The sequence below is a fragment of the Pelophylax lessonae genome (genome assembly GCF_965119305.1).
Source record: "Pelophylax lessonae genome assembly, contig: HAP1_SCAFFOLD_524, whole genome shotgun sequence".
NCBI lineage: Eukaryota > Metazoa > Chordata > Amphibia > Anura > Ranidae > Pelophylax > Pelophylax lessonae.
Window position 1 is genome coordinate 64,090 of NW_028119821.1, and position 27,394 is coordinate 91,483.

Genomic DNA, 27,394 nt, shown 5'->3' on the forward strand with positions numbered 1-27,394 from the left:
TGTATAGAGCCAGAAAGGGGAGACGATCTCTGCAATAAAGAAGGATGAGATTAGAAGGTTTTATTCATTCCCCTTCCAGTCTGACCGACCTACTTCTCATCTCAAGATTATTAATGATGCTATTTTGAGTTCATTTTAAATTATCCGAAGAGCTAAAACTTGTAAAAGTAATAAATTGTACGATACATAAAAATTGTATGACAGCTCGGTTGTTTAGTATGTGGGTGGCTCTTAGAAGAGCCTTTGTGTGTTGTTGGGGTGATGGATGGGGGAGGGGTATTACTTGGCGCTGGTGTACTTGGTGACAGCCTTGGTGCCCTCGGAGACGGCGTGCTTGGCCAGCTCTCCGGGCAGGAGGAGGCGGACAGCGGTCTGTATCTCCCGGGAGGTGATGGTGGAGCGCTTGTTGTAATGAGCCAGGCGGGAAGCTTCGCCGGCGATGCGCTCGAAGATGTCATTGACGAAGGAGTTCATGATGCTCATGGCCTTGGAGGAGATGCCGGTGTCGGGGTGGACCTGCTTGAGCACCTTGTAGACGTAGATGGCATAACTCTCCTTCCTGCTCTTCCTCCGCTTCTTGCCGTCCTTCTTCTGGCTCTTGGTCACGGCTTTCTTGGAGCCCTTCTTGGGCGCAGGGGCGGACTTGGCTGGTTCAGGCATGATAAGGGATAAGAATGTTTTCTCCGCTCTGAGAAGATAAAGTGTACTGGCGCTGCCCTCATGTGCTGCTTATATAGGCTGTCCTATGCAAATGAGCTGCCTTCCTCCTCACTCTTCTATTGGAAGACATGGTCATGTGATGGGGAGTGACGTCATGCTTTCCTTCCTCGTTTACCGATTGGTCTAGATGCAAACCTAGAGAGCATTGGCTGGCTTCAAACGTGGCCAATCATAGAGCGAGACGTCATATCATTCAAAGTATAACAGGAAAGGGAGCGGCTGCAGCCATTCATATCTCTTTGAGAACTCCAATATCACAGAGACATGTCTGGCCGCGGCAAACAAGGAGGAAAGGTTCGGGCTAAGGCCAAGACCCGATCATCCCGGGCTGGTCTGCAGTTCCCAGTCGGTCGTGTTCACCGTCTGCTCAGGAAGGGTAACTATGCCGAGCGGGTTGGGGCCGGAGCTCCCGTTTATCTGGCCGCCGTCCTCGAGTATCTCACCGCTGAGATCCTCGAGCTGGCCGGTAACGCCGCCCGCGACAACAAGAAGACCCGCATCATCCCCCGACACCTCCAGCTGGCAGTCCGCAACGACGAGGAGCTCAACAAGCTGCTCGGGGGCGTCACCATCGCCCAGGGAGGAGTCCTACCCAACATCCAGGCCGTGCTGCTGCCCAAGAAGACCGAGAGCCACAAGGCCGCCAAGACCAAGTAATCCCCACCGGTTCATCCACGTCACCCAACACAACGGCTCTTTTAAGAGCCACCCACCCATCCATACATAGAGCTGCATACATCTACATTGTTATTCGGAGATCTAATTGTAACAATGAAAGATTGCATTTATTTTCCAGGTAGGAAATAAAATACTTACTATGACTAGAAGGTGTGATTCCCCATGGGGGGGAACAATGTCTTAGGATGACACGTGGCAGTAATAAGAAATGATGATAGATGTTTATATTGGAACGCTTTCAGTGTCCCTTTTTATAGAGCAATGTCCTCTCATTACAGGGACTCCTCTTCATTCTCCTCCATCCTTTACTTCTCATCATCACAAATCATTCTAGAAATAACAATCCCCCCCCCCCCTCCTCCTTCACTCTCACCGCAACACAAATATACATTGTCATGTCATCTCTCATGGAATCTCACAGTTCTGATTGCTGCAATCTTCATGTTTCCCGCCACAATTCTCTTTACACTTCCCATCTACCATCACGATAATACAGCAGCTTCTATTGTGGAACATTCATCAACGGTCCCTTTATTTCACAACGATAATCCATACATTGATAAACGTCCGTTTTGTTGTTTGATACTTCAGAGTCCGCCCTGCTGTAGAGATGATTAGAAAGTCACTGAACACGTGACCTCTACTCTGAGAAAGGAGAGGGAGCGCACACTTTCTTTGTACTCATAGGAAAGACATTAGTGGCTGGCTGTGGGATCTCCCACAACTCTGATTGGCCAATATTTCAAATTTCACCCGCCTGAATTGTGTAAATCGTTACACAAAAATCCATTTCTTTTATACCGCCAAATCCGACCCTGAATACTGAGATCAGCAGAGGAGAACTTTGATTGGAAAAACATCAACACTTTAATTTCAATCAGATTAGAGAGGGGTGACCGGATTATTACTGACCAAAAAATGTCCTTTATTGCAAGTGCTCGGAATCCACCGCTATACACAGAACACGACAGTCACATGACTTCTACCTTTCTTTATGATGAGAAAATAGAGTAATGATCATCTAGAAATGTCACTGAGCGATATTTATTGTCCCCTTATCACACCCCGAATTTTTCTATAAAGAAATGTGAGGTGACTGGAAATAATGCCTAAGAAAGGGGTTTATCGGTGTCTCAACAAGCTAGCTGAAAAATAATAAAGTGATCTAACGATATTGTAAGCGGAGAGAATATAAACACTAGATCGCTTCGATCTGTTGTATTCCAAGTGTGTTTAGCTAAAAAGCTTTCATTCCGACATGATAAAAGTTGATCTAAGAGAAATAAATGGTTACAGCTCTTTGTAGGAGAAGGTGGGTGGCCCTGAGAAGGACCTTTGTTGGGGTGAAGTGGGTCGGTGGATGTTGGGGTTTAGCCTCCGAATCCGTAGAGAGTGCGGCCCTGGCGTTTGAGCGCATAGACGACATCCATGGCGGTGACGGTCTTCCTCTTGGCGTGCTCGGTGTAGGTGACGGCATCGCGGATGACATTCTCTAGGAAGACTTTGAGCACTCCGCGGGTCTCCTCATAGATGAGACCGGAGATGCGCTTGACACCCCCTCTGCGGGCCAAACGTCGGATGGCGGGTTTGGTGATGCCCTGGATGTTGTCCCGGAGCACCTTCCTGTGGCGCTTAGCGCCTCCTTTCCCCAGACCCTTTCCTCCTTTACCGCGACCAGACATCTCCAAGCTCTTCGTGTATCAGACGAATGTGAAGTAAAAGCACCCAGCCTCGCTTTATATGCAGCATAGGCGGACCTGATGGAGAATAAGGGGGAGGGGTTGGAGGAGGGCGCGTCCAGACGTCACAATAAGTCCGCCTCTCTGTGCTCTCAATCATCCAATCCTCAGCAGTTCCGTGATTTGAATTTCCCGCTCGATGATGCTCTTTGTTCAATAGAAAGAACAACATTTCACTCCTTTTGGGTGACCATTGGATGTTACCTGATCATCATTACTGGTGAGGTCATGTCTCTGACGTCACCCAGGATCCTCCAAATAAATGTCCTCACTACATACTCAGACATCGGAATATTCACATTCAGTGAATAAAATATAATAGTATCCTAATATAAAAAAAGAATATATAAAATAATATATTATGAAGTACATAGAAATCGCAAAAATACCATAAAATGCAGCATTTGTAACACCCCCACCCCACCCAAAACGAGACATAATACCTCCCAGCTTTTAGTAGAGTGCAGATCTCCTAGATAAATGACCCCAACCGGAAAAAAGAAAGAAGAATACCAGAGATGTGAGCGCACTCAAATGTCCATACAACTGCCCTCCCCCTTTTTTTTTCCATCAATATGGAAACTAAAATTCTTCCAACCACCCCAACATTTAGACAATTGTCTTATGAAGAATTATCAGTTTTCCAATATTTTCTAGAAATCCATTTCCTTCCCAATAATTATCACAATCGTTTAGCCGACTTTTTATTACATATTTTGACCAGAGAAGACTTCATAGACCATTAACGCTTCCTGCATATAAAGTTCTCCCCTCAATCCATCCTCCTGTTTATAACAGATGTTCTAACACCTTCCACTGGTGACCTTCCTATCCAGATTACTATATAAAGTCCCCACAATGAACGCTCGGCTCTGGGTTCCTTCCGGTCATACACTGCACGGATAGATTGTGACATCTAGAACCCTTTGCTGATCTCTCACAAGTCATGTTCCCCCAGAGTCCTGGAACAGATGAGATGTCACACAATGTATTATGTCTCCAGAATCCCGGATCTCTCATCATCTTCTATTAGAATGGGATAGGACCCTGCACAGCTGCTGCACATAACCAGAGGGGTACAAACCAATTCCATCCCTCAGTGCTCATACACCAACCAATCTCACCACATCATTGCACTGTATCAGTTAATGTGTTATTCTGCAGCAATACACCCTGGATCAAACATGCCCCATTCTCAGCAATCAGATCTTTTAGCCTACTTGTTTAATTAGAGGTGTACCACTGTATAGACAAATTGATCATTCATTACAGATCGATCTTAGATCCACATAAGATGATAGACAGATAGATAGATAGATAGATAGATAGATAGATAGATAGATAGATAGATAGATAGATAGATAGATAGATAGATAGATAGATAGATAGATAGATAGACCGAAAATCTATCTATCTATGTGTGAAAGGTGCAGTAGCGGCACACCTATTATAATTATTACACAGGGATTTGATTGAAAGGGGAATTCAGCAATAGGTGTTAGGATTTAATACTGATCCACATGGGACATCTAGAAATAATGATCGCACCGAGCGATCCCTCATCTGCCGACTTCTAAAGGTTTTATCTGACACAAAAAAAACATGCAAAATAATCCGATAAATTTTGCAGTCTGGATGCCATTTCCTCAGATCTTCAGCTATGAATTGTAATTCTGTTATCAAACTGCACACACTTATCCGTTTTATTCTGTTCCTATGGATTCGGAAAGGAAGCCATGAAATTACATTGTATCTCTTCACAGATCCCCGCACGGAAGTCATTCCTCTTTTTACCAGCAGGTGTCAGTGTTTCTCCTCCATAGAGAATACATTGGAGCAGTTTAGTTCAATTTCATTCAAATGGATCTGATAGAAAACTTCCTGAGCGCTGATCCATCTGGAAACAATGACACCGACTGATCCCAGATCTGCCCGGAGCAGGGAGGGCAATGCTGGGGGGACGATTCATTGTCTGCTCAGAGATCTGTCCCTCCATGTTAGTACAGAATTGTGCTGGATGGAATAAGCTGTGCAAGTCAACTTTCTACTTGTTATTCACTAAGAACGGAATAATCAGATCAGTGAGATCGGAGGAGGATTTTCTGTCATCTCATTTACTGTATTATGGAGAAAAACTGTCCAATCTCAGATCTTCTAATTCTTACACCGATTAGGAATCTCCGATCTTTTTTTATTTTATATCATATTTCTGATGAATATTTTCTCATTTGGCAGGAAGGAAAACTGATAGAAAGGATCCTCAGCCATTCAATACTCCGAAGAGAATTTCATTTACTTTGTAACTAGAAACCAGCAACATGTTTACAATGTTTCTAAGAGGGGACAGATCTGCTTCTTCAGACATGAAATATTTGTGTTATTGATTCATTGTACATATCTGGCAGTGCCATGATTTCTACCAGTCATTTCACTTTTTTCTTATTCTAGTTTTAATATGAGGAAATCTATAACTGCTACATGTCTGATAGAGGTCAGTTCCATGATCCTACACAGATCTGATAATGAAACATGGAATCCTTTATTTCCCATCATATAGAAAGGTAGAGATCTACCGCCAGTCCATTCTCACAGTCTATAATTCCTAAATCTATAAAGATATGTCTGATGAATGTTTTCTCTTTTTGAGAATAGAGATCGCTTGTATGATGTAAAGTAACTCCCCTCCCCCATCCCACACAAAGATGGTGACTCTACTTACAAAGATAACGTGCAGATTTTGGCGGGCATTTTAAAAATGCCGCTTTTTTTAAGAAAACCAATCATTGAAAGGCGTGTGAGTTACTTGTCCAATCGGAAGGCAGTGCTGTGTATAAATGGCTCCGCAGAGCGGCAATGCCTCACATTCACTGTTCCAGCAGAGAGTTGAGTAAAGATGGCGAGAACCAAGCAGACCGCCCGGAAGTCCACCGGAGGGAAAGCTCCCCGCAAGCAGCTGGCCACCAAAGCCGCCCGCAAGAGCGCCCCGGCCACCGGCGGAGTCAAGAAGCCTCACCGCTACAGGCCCGGCACCGTGGCTCTCCGAGAGATCCGCCGCTACCAGAAATCCACCGAGCTGCTCATCCGCAAGCTGCCCTTCCAGCGCCTCGTCCGAGAGATCGCCCAGGACTTCAAGACCGACCTGCGCTTCCAGAGCTCCGCCGTCATGGCTCTGCAAGAGGCTTCAGAGGCTTATCTCGTCGGACTCTTCGAGGACACCAACCTCTGCGCCATCCACGCCAAGAGAGTCACCATCATGCCCAAAGACATACAGCTGGCACGCCGCATCCGCGGAGAGAGGGCATAGAAGGGAAGGGCACCACCACTCCTACTACTACTCCCATCATCCCAACACAAAGGCTCTTTTCAGAGCCACCACATCCTCCTATATACAGAGCTCTATATATATATACTACCTCATCACACCGACTACATGCTGGAAAATACCGGCTACTACATTCCCCGGGATCACCTTCACCACATCTTTCTTTTCTCTCCCTTCTCTGCGCTCCGAAGCTCAGTGTGGAAGTAAAGCTCACCTCTAATATAATTACACAGAAAACATTCACATTTCTCATCTAGAAGGGACATCCTTTCTCTTGCCGATTTATTGTAATAAATACAATGGAACTCATCTGTAACACAATTCACACTTCCTCTATATCTTCCCTAATAGATACAATGTTACAATATTTAACGGTAAAACACACTTTCCTAGGAACAGATTAAACAATCTTTGTCTCTTTGGTTCCCATTCTCTCAGGAGACACATAGTTGCATTTTCTAGAAACGTAATAATTTCTTATTTCAAACAATGGAATCGATCTCGAGTCATTAGGAATCGTGCTTAGAGAGCTGATGACCAATCAGCCCATTTAATTTGTGGGGGGAGGGGGGTAAACCTTACACAGTCCACATGGAGATGTCACTATGGGGATCAGGAGGGATTTTCCTCTATCTCCCCTCCCCCCATACTAGAACTGTGTCATCACAGGAGATCACACACGGACACATTACAGGGAAGAATACATCCGGGATTGGAGAGGAAAACAATTCATCTGTATGGAGATTCATTTTCCTGCCCATCCCTCACTCAGCACTATTGTGTACGGATATGAGGATAGGGGGGGGGGGGGGGGGATTACGAGCAGTAGTTTCTCTTTACTTATTATCGCACGACGCCCATGTTGGGGGTTCCACTGTTACTGCAAATATTTTAAACCATTAAAATATTGGCAGGCAATTGAATATAAATTATATATATATATCAGCCAATAGGAGCTTTTAGGTAATCATACAGATTTATCTTCTCAAAAAGTTATAACATTCTCAACACAGGAGACTTCCTAATCATTGTAAGATGAGCGGAGGATGAGATCTCCCGATCATTAGAATGATTCTCCTTTAAACTTTTACATACTAAAACAAGTGAATGATCTAGATGAGGAAATATTGATCAGCGCCCATCTCTGATGTCTGTGTGCTATTAGATGTGTAGAAGAGATGCGGAGCACTGTGTGCCGTGGGTGTAGGTAGGTATGTGTGGCTCTGTTAGGAGGAGGTGAGTGTAGGTAGGTATGTGTGGCTCTGTTAGGATGATGTGGGTGTAGGTAGGTATGTGTGGCTCTGTTAGGAGGAGGTGAGTGTAGGTAGGTATGTGTGGCTCTGTTAGGATGAGGTGAGTGTAGGTAGGTATGTGTGGCTCTGTTAGGAGGAGGTGAGTGTAGGTAGGTATGTGTGGCTCTGTTAGGAGGAGGTGGGTGTAGGTAGGTATGTGTGGCTCAGTTAGGAGGAGGTGGGTGTAGGTAGGTATGTGTGGCTCAGTTAGGAGGAGGTGAGTGTAGGTAGGTATGTGTGGCTCAGTTAGGAGGAGGTGGGTGTAGGTAGGTATGTGTGGCTCAGTTAGGAGGTGGGTGTAGGTAGGTATGTGTAGCTTTGTTAGGAGGAGGTGGGTGTAGGTAGGTATGTGTGGCTCAGTTAGGAGGAGGTGGGTGTAGGTAGGTATGTGTGGCTCAGTTAGGAGGAGGTGGGTGTAGGTAGGTATGTGTGGCTCTGTTAGGATGAGGTGAGTGTAGGTAGGTATGTGTAGCTCAGTTAGGAGGAGGTGGGTGTAGGTAGGTATGTGTGGCTCTGTTAGGATGAGGTGAGTGTAGGTAGGTATGTGTAGCTCTGTTAGGAGGAGGTGGGTGTAGGTAGGTATGTGTAGCTCAGTTAGGAGGAGGTGGGTGTAGGTAGGTATGTGTGGCTCTGTTAGGATGAGGTGAGTGTAGGTAGGTATGTGTAGCTCTGTTAGGAGGAGGTGGGTGTAGGTAGGTATGTGTGGCTCTGTTAGGATGATGTGGGTGTAGGTAGGTATGTGTGGCTCTGTTAGGAGGAGGTGGGTGTAGGTAGGTATGTGTGGCTCTGTTAGGAGGAGGTGGGTGTAGGTAGGTATGTGTGGCTCTGTTAGGAGGAGGTGGGTGTAGGTAGGTATGTGTGGCTCTGTTAGGAGGAGGTGGGTGTAGGTAGGTATGTGTGGCTCTGTTAGGAGGAGGTGGGTGTAGGTAGGTATGTGTAGCTCTGTTAGGAGGAGGTGGGTGTAGGTAGGTATGTGTAGCTCTGTTAGGAGGAGGTGGGTGGCTCTGAGAAGAGCCTTTGGGGGGTGTAGATGAAGGAGGCCTCCGGCTGCTTGGATTTATTTCTTCTTCGGAGCGGCCTTCTTGGGCTTGGCTGCTGCCTTGGGTTTGGCCGCCTTCTTAGCCGGACTCTTGGCGGCTTTTTTGGGCTTGGGTGCAGCTTTGGGCTTCTTGGGGCTCTTTGTCACCTTCTTGGCAGCTGCAGCCTTTGCCGGTTTCTTGGGGCTCTTGGCCGACTTCTTGGGGGATTTTACTGCCTTCTTGGGGGACTTGGCCGCCGGTTTCTTAGGGGACTTGGCTGGCTTTTTGGCCGCAGCTGATGGCTTCTTTTTGGGGGCTTTCTTGGCCTTGTCGCCCTCTTGCTGCTTCTTGTTGATCTTGAAGGATCCGGAGGCTCCATGTCCTTTCACCTGGACGAGGCTCCCCTTAGTCACCAGCGCCCTGATGGCGACCTTGAGGCGGTTGTTGTTCTTCTCCACATCGTATCCTGAGGCGGCCAGGAGCTTCTTGAGGGCGGCCAGGGAGACCCCGCTGCGCTCCTTGGAAGCGGCCACGGCTGTGACGATGAGATCGGACACGCTGGGACCGGACGGCTTCTTGCTGCCTTTCTTCCCTCCTCCGGCTGCCGCCTTCTTAGTCGCCTTCTTCTTGGCGGCGGGCTCTGCTGGAGGAGCGGCGGCTGGGGCGCTCTCAGTCTCAGACATGATTCTAGAAAGTCTATTGGACAGATAAACTTCCCCACTCACCTCTTCTAGGATTATATAGTTAAACGTCCTGCACTGCTATTGGTCGGTACACAACAATCCTCCTGCTCTGCTATTGGTTACACATCAGACACGCCCATTCAGTATCATGGAGTAGTTGGAGAATCTTCTCTCTCTTGTTGTGTTTCCCCAGTAGATAGAAAACCGACTTTTATGTGAAATAGAACGCTGTCCGATCTTCATCGGGGACCCGATCTGCTCACTGGACTGTCACTTATCGGGGGTCACTTACAGCTGCCAGGAGCTGCTGAGGAGGCTGAACACAGAGGCTGCAAACACCTCCATCCTCCTGAGTGTGTGTCCCATTCTTCCTTCTATCTTCTTTTCTACACAAATTCTACACAGAAAACAATCTTCTCACATCTCCCTCTAGAATGATCTTCACATTAGATGAGTAAAGAGTGACCACCAGGAAACATTTCCCTCTAATACAGAACTCTGCTCATTTATAGCTGAGTAGAAGGAGCCTGGAAGAAAAACATCAGCCGGTGACATGAGATCCTTGTGTGATGTGATGGGAGAGATTGTTATACATACAAATGTCTCAGCTGATTACACAATGTCATGTTTAATATACAATGTATCATTATCTGCTCACCATGATAAACATGTTTTTATACAAATACTCTGAGTATGTTTATTGTCACATATTGCTGCAAATCTATACTGGCGGCTACTCAGGTATAATGTCATATAGAGGTAAAGAAGTCACTCTGGAAGACCTCGCCTCTATTAAAATGTAATCTGCCCCCCTCCATTCCAAGCACCGCTCTTCTAGTGTTAATCAATTCCGGCTAATCCGGAAAATATACAGCGCCAAGAAAAAAGCTTTCCATGATCCTAATCACATCAAAAGTCCATGTATCTCATAATTCAACAAATTTACAGTGAAAGGAGGAAAATAGTCAAATACGATATATTTATCGAAGCATCACAAACGTGTCACCCACATCTCTGTACAAAGAGCCGGACATACGCAGTTTTTATTCCTATTCTTCAAAAAGGATATATTTTATCAATGTGATAAATTGTATTATTACTGTCAGATGAAGTGCACTCTAAAGGCAAACACTTTGTCTTCTTATCGCACTCAGACTTGTAATGCAGGTGAATAGTAATGAGGGGAAATGTGATCACAGGACATCATTCTCTCATCTCTTTTCATTCCAATCTTTCTATGCTGATCGTCTACTCCCCGCTAAACTCATCCAACCAAAACCATGCACACCTACATAGAGCTCCAATGTCAGAACACATTGTACTCCATATTTCCAGAAATTATTTTCCCTCTTGGCTATTAATAGACCACGTCTATGATGGCTCCTAGTTGCTATATTTAAATCTCCCGCCATAATTCTACTGGCCGTTAGGAAGATTCAGCCGCATTATACCGCTAAATCCGACATTGTAGAAGTTCTATTCATAAATCTGTTCATCTTCCTCCAAATGACATCACTTGTGTCGGTTTTCAGCTTCCAAATATTTCCTCCAAAGCGGTAAAATCCTCGAAGATTCCTTCCACAAGCCCGCCAAGTAAACCCAATCAATTATTTTCTATTACCAAACCCAATGGATCTTCTCAGAGCCACCCACTTCTATCTAAGAAGGAGCCGGACATGCATGTTTGGGAGATCTGATTGTATAATTAGACACCGAAGATTGTGATCCGGGTGGGGGCAATGCGTTATAATGACACCTGTCTGTCCTAACAGCAATTATGAGTCTCTATGATTTTATTGTCTAATATAACACATTGAATTGATGTGAATTTAGATAAGCAGATGATCTCCTTATAGGGACTGGTTTCCATTGTCCTCCATCCTTTGGATTAGACACATTGCTAGGATATGGGACCCAAATCCAGGTTCAGGATTCAGAGTAAAGCTGGATACACACTATCCAACTTTTGTGGTTAGATTTCCTTCAGATTCACCTTTTCTATGTAGTGCAAGGGCCTGCCAGATTGCATACAAATTGAAAGTGTATAGGTATGACCTCATATTATATGGTTTTGGTAAGTCTGAAGGAAAAAAGTCTTCAGAAAATCTTATAGTGTGTATGGCCCTTTAGACGCTGTGCATGCAGATCTTAATTTATATATATATAATTGTCATTGCAGGTGAGAAGGAAATAGTGAGAGAGGGTCGGAAAGCATTGGATCAGATTCCTCTTTCTGCATTTTGATGAAAATGCATCCAATCAATGGGAGGAAAGGAGAGTAAGAGTATCCAGGAGACACCTTCATACCTCAGAAAGGGACTTTGCCACCTCTCCCTCGTCCTCCTGCACAGTGCTGGATGGAGGGCCCAGTCTGGATCCTCACTGCAAATGGCTTCTGAAAAGATAAGTGTGCCTTTATTTGCAGGTTAAGGAAATCTTAACCAACGGAAATCTGCTGCCATTCTAAACACTGGCCACATACTATGCAATCTTTTTTAAAAATCGTCGGTTAGCTATAAAGTGCCTTTTAGTTTTGTACTAAAGAAAAATGTACAATCGGATCTTTTAGTGTATGTTCAGCTAAAAAGAACCTTCTTTCTCCACAAATTTGTTCTAAAATTGCTAGAAACTCACATAACTCCGGTAGCAATGTATAAATATCAACATAGACAGCCCTTTGTATGAGAAGGTGGGTGGCCCTGAGAAGGACCTTTGTTGGGGTGAAGTGGGTAGGTGTTGGCGTTTATCCTCCGAATCACCAGATATTATTGTCAAAAACGATGTCATATTTATAGAATATTACTCTAAAAAAGAAATTATATATACGAATAACACCTCTTCCCTGATTAAACCTGAGCGGACCTGATAGGAGACTAATCGAAAGGGGCGTGGCCACAACATATTCGTATTCTGTAGAGAATTTTACGTTCTTAGAACCTTGTAACATTTGGCGGATTGTGTGATACAAAGAGGAAACCGATCTGGTTCTTAAGGCATGAAATAGTTTCTTTATTCATTCATTGTACATATTTATGTGTCATGGTTACTACCAGACATTTCTTGTTATACATATTCTGCTTGTGATATGAGGACAATCTTTCACTGATAAATGTCTGAAAGAGACATAAATTGATGATCAGATCTGTATGTGATGATTTCCCCATCATATATAGAAAAGTAGAGATCTATAATAGAATACATTTCTCTATCATGCTGTGTGTGTAGCAGTGGTGAGATCCTGGATTCTGAGAACATATTGAAGTGTTTTCTCATGGTTTAGTAACAGAGAATCCTTCTGTACAAATGGCATTGGAGTAATAATGGGATTTAGCCGATAAATGTCTCATCTGATGATCTCCTCCGTGTCGGATTTGGCGGTATAAAAGGGCTGAATATTTCTATGTAACGATCTACACAATTCTGGCGGGCAAATTTGAAAACTGCTATTGGAAATCTGAGCCAATCACAGCTGTGGGCGTCTCCTTCATCAGCCAGTAATAATGTCTTCTTATGAGGAATCCAAAGAAATGTATTGTGAGATCTCTCTGTTCTCAGCCCAGAAAATACTTGTTCTGTAGACTTTCCATTGATCTCTATAGCAGGGCGGATTCTGTATTGTGAAATGAAACATCCTGAAATTATTATTTCCAACGTATTTCTTATTCTCGGTTCATGAATCCCCCTGAGTTGATCAATGTTCCCGGTAAGGTCGGCTGAGTGGATCGGAGATGACTGTAACGGTCTATGGAATTCCTGGGATCCATTTATAGGAAGGAATTGGAAAGTTGATCCAATCGCAGTTGTGGGAGATTCCTTCAGATAGGATTTTGTCTTCTGATGAGTGTGAAGGAGGTGATGAGATTTGTGTTCCTTTTCAGTTGGAAGGATTCTTGTTTGGAATGTATAGAATATGTAATCATCCATCAGAAGTAAAGGATGGAGAGCAATGAGGATCAGTCCCTGTAATGTTGTACAATAAGAAGATCCAATCCCATCCCCCAACAACAATGCTGATATATTGTAATGAAAAGAGATGAGAGATTTCCCCTCATTACTATTCACCTGTATTACAAGTCTGAGTGTGAATAAGAAGACAAAGTGTTTGCCTTTAGAGTGCCCTTTTCCTGACAGTAATAATACAATTTATCACATTAATAAAGAATGAGAGAAACATGTATTGTGGTCGTACTGTTTATTTTTTTTTGTTTTTTTTATAAAAGAGAAGGAAAACTTTTCAATAAAATGATATTTGAAAAAAAAAAAAAAAAAAAGAATGAGACAAAAAAAAAAACACATATGTGGGGCTCTTTGTATGGTTGGGTGGAAATACATTCTCCTAAAGACTCTTCTAAGCCGATATTTCTACTATCACAGCTCTCATCCCATCCCCATGCACTATAACATTCACTAACTTTCATTGTATGCACATTTGGTAATAATAAATATATTAAATCACTCATCACGATCAGAAAATGACATTCCTGCTAGGAAAAAAAAAAATAATAATGATGAACAAATGTGTAGACACACACTTAAAGGGGGTTGAAACAATCAGATTTTTTTAAATGGTTTGATCCAATGATTTTTATGTATTTCCTTTGGAGCCGCATTTATTGTCTTTGTTCTACGATTACAGCGTAAAAAAATAAATCATCCTGTTGCTGTTTGATGAAATGGCCGCACGGTGGCAGTGTTGTGTTGATCTTTTGTGCCAGTATTTCCCCTAAATACTGTAACTGTCCGATCAGAGCAATATGGAGCTCAGTATTAGAATTGAGGTATGTTTGGGGGAATAAAAAAAAAGAATTAAGGTTTTTTTTTTTTTTTTTTTTTTTTTTTTTTTTTTTTATGACATTAAAGTCATTTATTTTTATTGTACGTTTGTGATTTCTGCCTCTTTCATGCCTCAGCTGTGTCCTCTCCTCTGCAGGGCTCTGGATGCCTCCAGATTTTCTTCTAGTCGCATCCTGATTCTCTCTGGATCGTGGAGATCATCTCCACATTCTGACTGTATATATTCCTCTATTCTACTGCACACGCACCAAAGTGTTATACCCCGACTGACCACTAGGTGTCAGCACTGAGTGAACATTTATGCTGCACTCAGAAACATTGTTACAATTTTAAATCACCCACCTTACATTGTTACTTTATATGAAATCACAACCTGGAAAAGATACAAGAGTAGACTAGAGAATACCCCAGGAAGAATGAAGAACAAGAGGACACTTCTCTTTCTCCTAGGCAGTCTCTGTACACTAGAGCAGAAGATTATAACTGAAACAATCCATGTAAGAGAACACCACAAAGCCAGCAAATATAAGGGCCTTCTGGAGTAAAGAGAATCTGCATGTATTCACTGGGGCACAGAATTCTGGTCAGTACTCACAATGTTTTAGGGTCAGCGGTTGCCTCCTTCCAATTTTCAACGGGCACTCTTTAGTCAGGGAGAAACCAAGCTCACAATACTACAAGAGGATAGAGAGGGGGGGGGGGGGATAGAGACAGGAAGGAGAGGAGTGAACAGAGTGGACACATCAATATGTGCAGAGATGTATAGTAACGAAGTAGAACTACTTAAGTACTGTACTTAAGTACCGAAATGCGGTATCTGTACTTTCCTAGAGTAGAATTTTTTTCTCCTACTTCTACTTTTACTTCACTACATTTTTTTGATGATTTCGATACTTCTACTCAAGTATTTTTTTTTTGTGCTGCATAGTTACTAGTTACTTTAAAAAAAATTACCACTGCCAAAACAGTAGATGGCAGGTTGCATAAAGCTCAAAAAAATATGTATAATGTCATTTGTAAATCAGCGCATACGAAAATAAAGGCTGTGTATAATAAAAGCTGCTATACCAAATCTTTCCAATAAAAAGAAAATATGAAACAAACAAATAAATGGTGCTACAGCGCTTAAAGTGCATCAAGAAACTACTAACAAACACAGGTTAATCATTTGAATAAATCATTTGAAATAATAAAAACAATATGATGTTCAAACTTTTGACTTATTTCTTTAATAACTACATAACACAGTACTTGTACTTCTACTTTCAGTACTTGAGTAGAATTTTTTTTTCAAAACTACTGGTACTTTTTACTTTTAGTACTTAAGTAGCAAATTTTTGGAAAAAACTACTTGCAATACTTAAGTAAAAAAAATGTTGAATACTTTAGTACTTCTACTTAAGTAACTTTTTCTGCGAGCACTTCCACTTCTACTCAAGTAATTTTTTGATCGAGCACTTGTACTTTTACTCAAGTAGAAATTTCGAGTACTTTATACAAGTCTGAATATGTGCCCCAAAGATGGGGCACTATTCATTTCACTAACACAAGTGATGGAGCACTATTCCTCTCACTAACACTAGTGATGGAGGCCAGGGCCGGTACAAGGGGTGGGCGGCAGGGTCGGCTGCCCTGGGCGTCGTTAGCATGGGAGGTGGAGGGGGCGCTGCCAAGAGTGTTTCTGTGGCTATTAGTTGAGAGGAGAGAGCGGGATGTACTCTCTCTCTTCTCGCCAGGCTTCACACTGACTCCTATCACTGTAGCGGTCGTCAGATCGGGACTTCGGCTTTTCCTTCTCATCTTCATATGTCAGAGCGGAGGAGGAGCGGAGGAGGAGCCTAGGAGAAGACATTTCCTAAACCTTTGCACGGACAGCTGGGCTAGCGGAGAGATGCGGCTTCAGAAGGGGAAGAAGATTGCGGCTCAGGAATGACACTGGATGTCAGATCGGGACTATACAGAGTTTGTTACCCGCCCCCTTTCCACATTTTTTGCTGGGAGGAGAGGGGATAACAAACTCTGTATAGTCCCGATCTGACATCCAGTGTCATTCCTGAGCCGCAATCTTCTCCCCTTCTGCAGCCGCATCTCTCCGTGCAAAGCTTGAGGAATTGTCTTCTCCTAGGCTCCTCCTCCGCTCTGACATATGAAGATGAGAAGGAGCCAGTCAGAAGAGGAGGATCACAGATTGATGTGCCGCGCTGTATCTGAGGTCTGGAGGAAAGGGTGAACTGTCTGCACCGGGGGCACAAATCTTATCCTGTCACCTCTCAAATTCCACCATCTCAGCACAATCCCCCCCCCCCCTCTCCCATATCGATCCCACCATGAAGTAATCATCTCCTCCCCACCCCTCCTAGTACAAATTCTCTTATTCCCCCCCCCCCAGGACAATCCCCCCAAAATTATTTGTACTAGGAGGGGTGGGGAGAAGATGATTACTTCTAGGTGGGATCGATATGGGGGGGGGGGGATGTGCTGGGATGGGGAATTTGAGAGATGACAAGATAAGATTTCTTCTAGCAGGGAAATTGGGGGGAGGGTGCTGGGGGGGGGGTGAGGATTTGTGCCAGGAGGGGGGACTTGGGGATTGTCTTTGAAGAGATTATTGGGATGGGGTGGGGGGATTTGTGCCAGAACAGGAAGTCTTGGGGCTGTTAAAAAGGGGTATTTGGGGGGGGGGGTTGTGCCAGTAGGAATGATGGGGGGATTTGTGCTAGGGGGAAATTAAGACTTGTTCTAGAAGGGGAACATTTGGGGGGTACTAGGAGGGTGATTTAGGGAGATGGGGGGGGGAGGATTTGTGCCAGGAGGGGGGGACTTATGCGGTGGGGTTGGGGGAAGAGGATTTGTGCCAGGAGGGGGGATATGTGCTGGGTAGATGGGGGAAGAGGGTTTGTGCTAGGAGGGGGGATTTGTGCTGCTGGGATGGGGGGGGGGGAGAGGATTTGTGCCAGGAGGGGGGATTTTTGCTGTGTGGATGGAGGGAAGAGAATTTGTGCCAGGAGGGATATTTGTGCTGTGGGAAGGGGGGGGGGCAGAGGATTTGTGCCAGGAGGGGGTATTTTTGCTGTGGGGATGGAGGGAAGAGGATTTGTGCCAGGAGGGGGGATTTGTGCTGGGGGGATGGGGGGGATTTGGGCTAAGAGGGTATTTGGGAGGTTTGGCTAGAAGAGGTGATGGGGTATTTGTGCCAGGATGGGGAGTTTTTGGGCTGTTAGAAATGGGAAAGGGGGGGATTTATGCTAGTAGGGATGATTGGGGGTATTTGTGCTAGAGGGGAAATTTGGGGGTAGGATTTGTGCTAGGAGGGGGAATTTGGTGGGATGTGCTAGGAGGAGGAATTTGAGGGGTTTGTGCTGGGGGGATGGGGGAAGAGGATTTGTGCTAAGAGGGGGGATTTGTGCTAGGATGGGGGATTTGGTGGGATGGGCTAGGAGGAGGAATTTGGGGGGTTTGTGCTGGGGGGATGGGGAAGAGGATTTGTGCTAGGAGGGGGGATTCGTGCAAGAAGGTAAAACATTTTTTTTGGAGGGGGGGGGGGATTTGGGGGAGAGGATTTGTGCTAGTAGGAAAATTGATAGGTATTTGTGTTAGGAGGGGACATTTGGGGGAGGAGAAGATTTGTGCTGGGAGGGGGGATTTGGAGAGGGGAGAATTTGTGTTTGGAGGGGAAATTTGAGGGGTGAGAATGTGCGCTAACAGAGCTTTTTTGAGTAGCGATAGTTGTGCTAGCAGGGAACATTTGGGAAGAGAGAGGCTTTGAGCTTAGAGAGGATGGGGGGAAAGATTTGTGCAGGGAGGGGGATTTCAGCAGGGAGAGATGTGTACTGGGAGGAGGGAGGATATTTGTTTGTGGAAATATTTGGCTTGGAAAGGGAATATCTGCTTAGGGCTAAGTGTGCCAATTAGTGCTCAATTCTCTTTTTTATATTGCTAAAACATTATGTTCCTACATCTTGGGGGGGGCGCAGTTTGGTGTCTTCGCCCTGGGCGCTGGATGGCCTTGTCCCGGCTCTGATGGAGGCACTATTCCTTTCATTGATACCAATGATGGGACACTATTCCTCCTACTGATACCAATGATCGGACACTATTCCTCTCATTGATACCAATGATGGGGCATTATTCCTCCCATTGATGTCAATGATGGGGCACTATTCCTCACACTGATACCAATGATGGGGCACTATTCCTCCTGCTGAGACCAAGAATAGAGTACTATTCCTCCCACTGATGTCAATGATGGGGCACTATTCCTCCCACCGATAGCAATGATGGGACACTATTCCTCCTGCTGAGACCAAGAATAGAGTACTATTCCTCCCACTGATGCCAATGACGGGGCACTATTCCTTTCATTGATACCAATGATAGGACACTATTCCTCCCACTGATACCAATGATGGGGCACTATTGCTCTCATTGATACCAATGATGTGGCACTATTTCCTTCCACTCCACTGATACCAATGATGGGGCACTATTTCCCCCACTGATACCAATGATGGGACACTATTCCTCCCACTGATGCCAATGATGGGACACTATTCCTCCCACTGATACCAATGATGGGGCTCTATTCCTCCCACTGACAACAATGATGGGACACTATTCCTCCCACCTACACCAATGATGGGGCACTATTCCTCCAACTGATAAAAATAATGGGGCACTATTCCTGCCACTGATACCAATGATGGGGCACTATTTCTCCCACTAATACCAATGATGGGGTACTGTTCCTCCCACTAATACCAGTGATAGGGCAAGATTCATCCCATGATAGCAATGATGGGGCACTATTCCTCCCACTGATGCCAATAACGTGGCACTATTCCTCTCACTAACAACAAGGATGGTTCGCTATTCCTCTCGCTGATGCCAATGATAGGAACACTATTCCTGCCCCTGATACCAACGATAGGACACTATTTCTCTCACTGTCAATACTAATGATGGGACACTATTCCTCCCACTGATGCCAATGATGGGGCACTAAACCTCCCACCCACACCAATGATGGAGTACTGTTCTTCTCTCTGATACCAGTGATGGCGCAATAGTCTCCCTCCTACATACTACAGATTCTATGTAATTTGATTTACTCCCATTGACCATCAAGCCTAAGGCAGTGTTTATTTTCAGAGTTGCCAGAGGATTTTCTACTCTTACTGGCCACAATCTAGCCATCTAAAGTCTGAAGGACTTTACATTAGATTACACCACATTGTACAACCCACTACCACCTAGCAGAAAGTACTAAACACAGTTTACCTGAGTACAGTTGTTGCACCTATGTCTGTGTAAACAGCCTGCTAGCACCCATAGATGGCACAAGCGATTACATTCCAGGACCAACAGGCAGGGTATAAAAGAATATTTTTAGAACCAGCAGATAGTATAGGAGGCCAGGCTCCACAACTAAGAAACACCTCATTGTGTACTTTTGGGCCCTTTCCTTACTTTCTTTAGCCCTTCACTTGAACTGCCATTGTTAGCCCTTCACTTGTAGTTTCATGTCAGGACTGCAAATGATAACAGCCAGTCTTAAGATGTAAAATAACAACAGAATACATGCGCAAAACTAGAAAGCTGTCACCAAGATCACCATGTGCTTGAGCTCCAGTCCACTTGAGTGTTAAACTTATTTTTAAATTACAAGAATTCCCAATTCCCAGATTTATTGATTATGAATGAATCATTCTGTTTATTTAGTTATTGTGTTAACTCTGACATCATTCTTCACTTTAAAACTCATAAATCTTATAGCAGAACTCATAAATGTCTGTTTGATGTCCTTGTTTCTGAGAAAGTATATAATGGGGTTGCATATATGTGGTACATAGGAGTATACACAAAGGACAAACATGCTAAAGTCTGCATTAAAAACCAGGTTGAACTCGTTGGCCAGGAACACAAACACCCCGGAAAACCGTCAGGCCCAGGGGCCTTGGTGGGATGTAATCCCTTAATCGCCTGTAGTACCTCCGATTCCGCGATCTGCTCATTCATGAGATCGACGTGGGACTGTAACAGCGAGGGCAGATTCAGGTCGGCAAAAAATGAGTCGGCTAGTCTCCGATCGTAGGTCGTTGGAGCCCGGTAAAGTTTGGAATAGAACCTTGTGAATTCAGATGTAAGCAGGGTAGGATTGCGAGAGAGGACCCCCTGTCCGCAACCGTAACCTGGGTAGGGCAGCCGTAAAGGGGCGAGGGGCCAGCTTCCGCGCCAATAGAGTGGTAGGCCTATCTCCCATAGTATAGTATCTATGACGGGACCACCGAAGGTACTTCTCCGCTTGGGTCGTGAGAATCAAATTCAGCGCCAGCCTGGCCACATCAATTTTGTGTCTAATATCTACGTGGGGGTGTGTCCGTTGCTCAAGGAGTAGTGCACTCAGTGTTTGCTCTTGCGCTCTTATTGTGCTCTCCCGGGTACGTTTTAGTCTAGCCGCTATCCGAATCAATTTACCGCGAATAGTAGCCTTATGGACCGCCCAGGTAATGGTTGGGGACGTATCACCCGGCCTATTTTCCTGGAAAAACTGTTTAATATCTAGTTCAATTTCCCCCAGGACCCCAGGGTCATTAAGTAAAGCCGCGTTAAGCCGCCACGGAGAAGGACCCTGAGTGGACCACAAAGCCGAAAACGGCACTAATACCGGTGAATGATCGGACCAAGAAGTCGCCAGAATCTGTGCAGAGCACACGCATGAGGCAAGGGCAGAGCTGGCAAACACGTGATCTATGCGAGAGTAGGTACCATGGACATGAGAAAAATGTGTGTAGTCTCTCTGAGTCGGTTTATATTCCCTCCACAGGTCCAGCAAATCCCAGTCGTGAAGAAGTCGGGCCAATTTGGAACCGCTCTTCGGTGCATGTCTATACCTGGGCACGCCCCGGACGGACTTGTCCAGTGTATTCTCTAGAGGGAGGTTGCTATTCCCCCCTAGGATCACCCTGCCCTGCACTTTGGGAAGCAACGTGAGCAGAATATCCTGAAAAAATGCTATCTGACCTGTGTTAGGGGTATAATAAGAGACACAAGAGACCAGTTGATCATGAACAAGGCCCACCACCATGAGGTACCGACCCTCTCTATCCCCAACCACCGTGACCGGAGTAAATTGGACCCCACGAGAAAAACAGATAGCTACTCCCCGCTTCTTGTCCTGACCCGAGGATAGATAAAATTGGGGATAATGAGCCGAGAGGTATTTAGGCGCAGAAGTTTTAGAAAAATGAGTTTCCTGCAACAGCAAAATGTCCGCTTTCTGGCGTTTGTATTGTAGGAAGGCCTTGGTGCGCTTCAGTGGAGAATTAAAGCCCTGCACATTATGTGATATCAGTGTGAATCTAGAGGAACCCGGGGGTGACATGGTGGTTTGGCAGTGCACTCTTACCTGGTCGCAGCGTAGTAAGTCCCAGCTTGGCAAAATTCAACATCCCTCCGTCCGGGGAGTCTGGGAGCAGCAGCACGGGGCTAGCACACAGAGCCTGGGTCCAAGAGAAGGAAAAAGAAAGTTAGAGAAAGAATAGGAGAGGGCAGGAGGATTTACCCCCCATGCCGATAAGGCACTAATGCAATACACAATAGAAAGTACTTGGGAATTGTGTTCCCCCAGTTCCCAAACCTGAGGCATGTGTCGTGAGGTTGCCCCCATCACAAGAGGAGGGCAAGTTCACAGGAGTGGCACACGGTAACATCCCGATCAACAATCCGAAAAACATATAAAGGCAGGGAGTCAAGGCGGCGCCGCCGGGATTGACAGGGAAGGGAATCAACATTTCAACGAACATAAGTCAGGTAAAATAGAAAAGCTTGGACAAGCAAAAGTAATCCTGGCTACATTTCAGGTCTTGCGCCCCTACCTGCCCCCTTGCTGCCCAGCGGAGGGGGTGCCTCGATGTGACCACACCGGGGATAGCGGGCGATCAGGCTGGGCAGCCGATGGTGACTGTGGAGAACGCGGTTCTCTGGACAAGATGCCTAGTTTCAGAAGCAAATCCTCTCCGGCATGGAAAATGGTGAATGAGTGGTTCTTGCCGTTGAAAGTAAATGACAGCCGAAAGGGGAAGGACCAACGATATTTGATATGATTGTCCATCAAACATTGAAGCAAAGGCTTAAGAGTGCGGCTCTTCTGCACTGTGGAAGGGGCAAGGTCCGTGAACAGCTGTATTGGGGAGCCAAGCAGAGTGAGGTCCCGGCAGTTCCTGGCCGCTGACATCATCTTCTCCTTAACTTTGTAGTAGTGCGGCTTTAAAATGATGTCACGGGGAAGACCATCCGGCCGCGGTGCAGTCAGGGCCCTCTGCACCCTGTCCACTTCCATTTGATGTGGAGAAATGTCCGGAATCAAGTCTCTCATAAGGTCCTGGACTGCCGTTTCCAGGTCTTGGTGCGTCTCAGGAAGACCCCTTATGCGCACATTATAACGGCCCGATCCGTTTTCCAGATCCTCAATTTTGAAATAGGCCTCCTCCAACCGTTCATGAAGCTCAGGCACTAATTTAGTATTCTGATTGACCTGGAGCAGAGAGCCATCCACCTTGCTTTTAATAGTGTCAAGTCTTGCCCCAAAACTCTGAAGATCCTGTTTGATATCAGTCGTGATGATGGAACTTGCTTTGGACAGTTCCTGCTGGAGCATTGTGGAAAACCTTGCTAATAACACTGCATCACCCGAAAAGGGGCCTGGGGGGGGGGGGGGGCGCCAGATTATCTCCCGTGGGGCTAGGCTGGCTGGACAGTGAATCCACCATTTCAGCCATGTTCCGGTCCATCGAGGAGCCCGGGGAGCCTGACATTTTCGGGGGTGGTGGGAGGGTAGCTGGTAACTCACCCCGGCGCCCGGAGATCTCCCGGATGCCCCCGATGCCTGTGAGGAGAAGGGGTCACCCATGTCCTCCACTGAGGGGGAATCGGCTGCCAAGTTGGGAGATGCTGGAGTGGGAGGCCGTTCCAGGGCCGCGTCCCGACCGCACGGAGTGCTCTGCTTGCCCCTCGCCATCTTTGGGGAGGGAGTTTTCCCGGAGGAGATAGGCCGCAGTCCATCCCTCTGGTTGCCGCGCTTGTAGGGCCTTTTCCTGGGCAGTCCACCCGATCCCCGCCGCATGACCACCTCACGAACCTTCCAGGAGAGAGCCCAGCCACCACTTAGCCTCCCGCCGCTGTATTTAGCTGGATTGTCTGTGGTGATGTGCGGAGCGCGACTAGAAAATGTCCGTTCTCGTGCCCGCGCTCATGCACACTGTACATGCCCCCTTTCAATGTAGTGACCAGCATACATGCCCCTCAATGTAGTGACCAGCATGCCCCCTTTCAATGCAGCGTGCGTGCCCCCTTCAAAGCAGACAGTACTGTACTGGGCTAGTGGGCTGGCAAGTGGCAATGGATGGAGAATGGTGCTGGATGGTAGAGTGCTGGGTGAGGTTCATGCATGGCTGCACTGTGCACAGTGGTGGGTATGGGAGGGGGGGGGGGGGTGTCCGTTGCTGACACCAGTGTTGCCATCTGCAGCCTTTGCAGTCAATGCATAAGTCGCGGTAAGCCCAACACTCACCTAGGGACAACCGCCTTAAGAAGGCACCTGAAATCCCATCACCAAGCCCAGTGGGAGCCAAACTGTCAGAACCCATAAAGCCACACTCCATGCTCTCACCGTCCAGCCTCTTCTCCTTCTCCTCCTCCTTCTACTTCTCCTCACAGTTGTCTAACACTCAACCTTCCATGATGCTGTCGTCACGTTGTTCTGGAAAAAGGCAGGCTTCTGTGGCTCAAATGTTGGAGCGTAAAAAAAAAGATGTCCGTTCAACCCATGTGAGCTCATGTTTGCGGCCTAAACAGCCCGCCACCAACTTGTGTGTACTGTGAACGCCTACTGTACCTCTAGCCATCATATACTACGTTCTTTACTGTCAGTTCAACCCATGTGAGCTCATGTTTGTAATGCCGAGACTGCAGCAGAAGAGGGAGCAGGATGAGCCAGAGACGTTTCTTGGTTTTGAAGGTGTCTACTCCACTGCAGCTCGTGCTTTGCACTTAGATGCCTGATCATGCAGGTTGTGCTCAGGTTGAGAAGGTTTATGCCTCGCTTCAGGCTCTGATTGCACAGGGTGCAAACCACTCGTGTCCTGTCATCAGCACATTTTCTAAAGAACTTCCACGCTAGAGAACTCCTTTGAGCTGACTTTGGTGCGCTCGTTCCCTTGCTGCGTTGGGCAGTAGCAGGCGTAGTGTCTAGGGCACGGGCGCTCCGCTTCTGCACCCTGCTCCCTCTTCTGCTGTGCTGGTGGCTCTGTGCGACCACCGCCTCTTCCTCCAAACTACTCAGGTCACCTGCATGATGTTCATTCCATTTCATTCCATGTGGGGTCGAGGACCTCATCGTCCTCCACATCATCTTCCACCCAGTCTTCACCCCTGCCCTCCTTGCCGGTCTCCACAATGCTGAACGCCGCAGCAGTTGGCACCTGCGTTTCAACATCATCGGAGACGTGCTGCGATGGTCCTTGCATGTACTCATCTTGAGAAATGAGTGGTTGGGCATCGCTGCACTCAATCTCTTCCACTTCTGGGGCAGGGCTAGGTGGATGGCCCTGGGAAACCCTGCTGACAGAGTCCTCAAAAAGAAGAAGAGACTGCTGTATGGCTTGGGGCTCAGACTGCTTGCCTGATTTGCAAGGGGGTGAGGTGAAAGACAGTTGGACATTGGCTGCAGGTGCCAACTCTGACCTTTCTGCAGTAGACTGGGTGGGAGACAATGTGAAGGAACTGGAGGCACTGTCAGCAGCAAACCAATCTACTATCGCCTCTCTGTGTTCTGGCCTCATCACTTCTAGAGGCGTATGATGCCCTACCAAATACTGATGCAGGTTTTGTCGCCTACTAACACTTGAGGAAGGTGTTTCACTTGTGCGTGTAGCTTGCACAGATCGACCACATCCTCTCCTTGCAACAGGAGCTCTACCAGCAGCACCACGACCCAGGCCACGGCCCCTATTTGACGGTCTCCTCATATTTCTGTAATTTATGATCTTGCCCTAGAAAGGTGTTTATTGAATAGCGGAACAAAACAACAACAGTATTGCACGGGTGTATATGTCAAATATGCAAACTATGCCGCAATTTAATGTTTTTTTACCCCAAAAGGGTGTATATTGAATAGCGGAATAGAAAAAAAGGATAAAAAAACGGTGTATCTCACACGTACAAACACAGACTAGGCCCCGATTAAAATTTTTTGTACCCTAAAGGGAGGATGAGGAAGAGGAGTAGGAGGAGTTGGGGACAGGAGGCAAACTGAAGCGCCCTGCAATCCTTGGCGGTGGAAGGAGATGCGAAAAACAAATTTAAAAGGTGTATCTCACACGTACTGATACAGACTATGCCGTAATTTAATTGTCTTGTTCAAACGTTTTATTAAGGTTTACAGGTGAAAAGAAGCGTCAGAAGAACAATGAACAGAAGAATAAATACAACAATGTGCAGAATAACATAGTGTTACAGAAACCACAAATACAAAACCCAACTGTAAATACAGGCGGTTGCAAAAGCAAGCCGCAAGTAACCAGGATGAGAGGAGGTGGGGCTGTCGTCGCCGGCACACAGGCACCCCGTAAAGGGAACAAGCTGTGCCCGCGCTGGGCGATGCGACCTCCCGCCCGCTATTACGTAGATAGAGGCGGCTCCGAGACTCATATACATACAAAGTAAAATATTATTGAGAAAAGAGAGCGACAAAAGTGAAGCCAACAACTATAGTGGTAAAAACAGGGGTTACATATTCAGATTGAAAAACATAGACAGGAATTGTGGTGAGTGCAAAAGCATAACCATGCCATTGAGGCACATCACGTCTAGGACGCATTTAGTAAACACATGAGTGCACGTAAAGGGGAAGAGAGGAAAGAGGGAGAAAGAAAGAGGGAGGGAGGAAAAGAGAGAAGCAGGGGGAACGGAGAGAGAAAAGGTAGGAGGGGCGTCGCCGGGGGGTAGAGCACTGGCATCAGATAAGTAACATAAGGAAGCTGAAGGAGGAGTATCATGGCAACAAAAGAGAGGAATCAAAATCAGGTGGGAGGAAATGATCAACCCAAGGTTGCCAAATCCTGTTATATTTATCCACTTTGTCCAGCAGCACTGCTTCTATTTTGGCATGAATCAACGCCTTAGTGATCCTGTGTTTTACCTCAGGTATGGGTAAGTGTGGGGATTTCCAGGCCTTCGCTATAGTCTGTTTGGCTGCAGTGGTTACCTGTAGGAACAGTTTTTGTCTGGATTTGGAGACTTTGTCCGGTTTCATATTCAGAAGGGCCAGAGAAGGGTCTGGGAGGATGGACGTATCCATCAGAGTAGAAAGGATGCGGAAGACAGCCTCCCAGAATTCTTGTACTTTAGGGCACGTCCACCATATGTGTAAGTGGGTGCCTGCGTTTATGCAACCTCGAAAACAAGTCGAGGGGTAGGATGCCAGAAATTTTGCTATGCGAGCGGGTACCAGGTACCAACGCATTAGGACCTTGTAGTTAGTTTCAGAAGCCACAATATTCTGGGAGGCTGCCTTAGTCGCTTGCCAAATGTTGGACCAGTCTACAAAGTCTAGGTGCAATGACAAGTCTTGTTCCCACTTATTGGCGTAGGCGGGTAGAGTCCGGTCGGGGGAGTCCGAGAGCCTGGAATAGAGAAGGGAGACAAGGCCTCGGGAGTGCGGGTCATGTAAGCAGACATGTTCGAAGGATGTGAGATTAGGTAAGGTCGAATCAGTGTGGGTGCATTGTGTTAGAAAATGCTTGATCTGGAGGTACCGAAATATTTCGGAGCTCGGTAAACCATGGGCTTCACAGAGGGTTGGGAACGGTCTGATCGAATTGGATACCATAAGTGAGTGGGCTCGGATAAGACCAGCCGCCAACCACCGATGAAATTCATTCCCCTTCCAGTCTGACCGACCTACTTCTCATCTCAAGATTATTAATGATGCTATTTTGAGTTCATTTTAAATTATCCGAAGAGCTAAAACTTGTAAAAGTAATAAATTGTACGATACATAAAAATTGTATGACAGCTCGGTTGTGTAGTATGTGGGTGGCTCTTAGAAGAGCCTTTGTGTGTTGTTGGGGTGATGGATGGGGGAGGGGTA

The 27,394-nt window shown here is 46.0% G+C and overlaps 5 protein-coding genes across 5 annotated transcripts; 2 read left to right on the forward strand and 3 right to left on the reverse strand.

The window, feature by feature from the left end:
• Nucleotides 1-279: 279 nt before the first annotated feature.
• LOC309543940 (histone H2B 1.1) lies at nt 280-660 on the reverse strand (the record flags this gene model as incomplete). The annotated part of the gene is made up of 1 exon (XM_082276346.1): nt 280-660. One exon carries the CDS (start codon nt 658-660, stop codon nt 280-282), a length of 381 nt encoding a protein of 126 aa, XP_082132472.1.
• Nucleotides 661-984: 324 nt separating this feature from the next.
• LOC309543941 (histone H2A type 1-like) lies at nt 985-1,377 on the forward strand (the record flags this gene model as incomplete). The annotated part of the gene is made up of 1 exon (XM_082276347.1): nt 985-1,377. The coding sequence occupies one exon, from the start codon at nt 985-987 to the stop codon at nt 1,375-1,377; it is 393 nt and encodes a 130-aa protein (XP_082132473.1).
• A 1,391-nt stretch (nt 1,378-2,768) lies between these two features.
• On the reverse strand, nt 2,769-3,080 carry LOC309543938 (histone H4; the record flags this gene model as incomplete). The annotated part of the gene is made up of 1 exon (XM_082276344.1): nt 2,769-3,080. The coding sequence occupies one exon, from the start codon at nt 3,078-3,080 to the stop codon at nt 2,769-2,771; it is 312 nt and encodes a 103-aa protein (XP_082132470.1).
• Nucleotides 3,081-6,022: 2,942 nt separating this feature from the next.
• Nucleotides 6,023-6,441, forward strand: LOC309543928 (histone H3.2; the record flags this gene model as incomplete). The annotated part of the gene is made up of 1 exon (XM_082276336.1): nt 6,023-6,441. Exon 1 carries the CDS (start codon nt 6,031-6,033, stop codon nt 6,439-6,441), a length of 411 nt encoding a protein of 136 aa, XP_082132462.1. The 5' UTR covers nt 6,023-6,030.
• A 2,367-nt stretch (nt 6,442-8,808) lies between these two features.
• On the reverse strand, nt 8,809-9,453 carry LOC309543930 (histone H1B-like; the record flags this gene model as incomplete). The annotated part of the gene is made up of 1 exon (XM_082276338.1): nt 8,809-9,453. One exon carries the CDS (start codon nt 9,451-9,453, stop codon nt 8,809-8,811), a length of 645 nt encoding a protein of 214 aa, XP_082132464.1.
• Nucleotides 9,454-27,394: the final 17,941 nt, after the last annotated feature.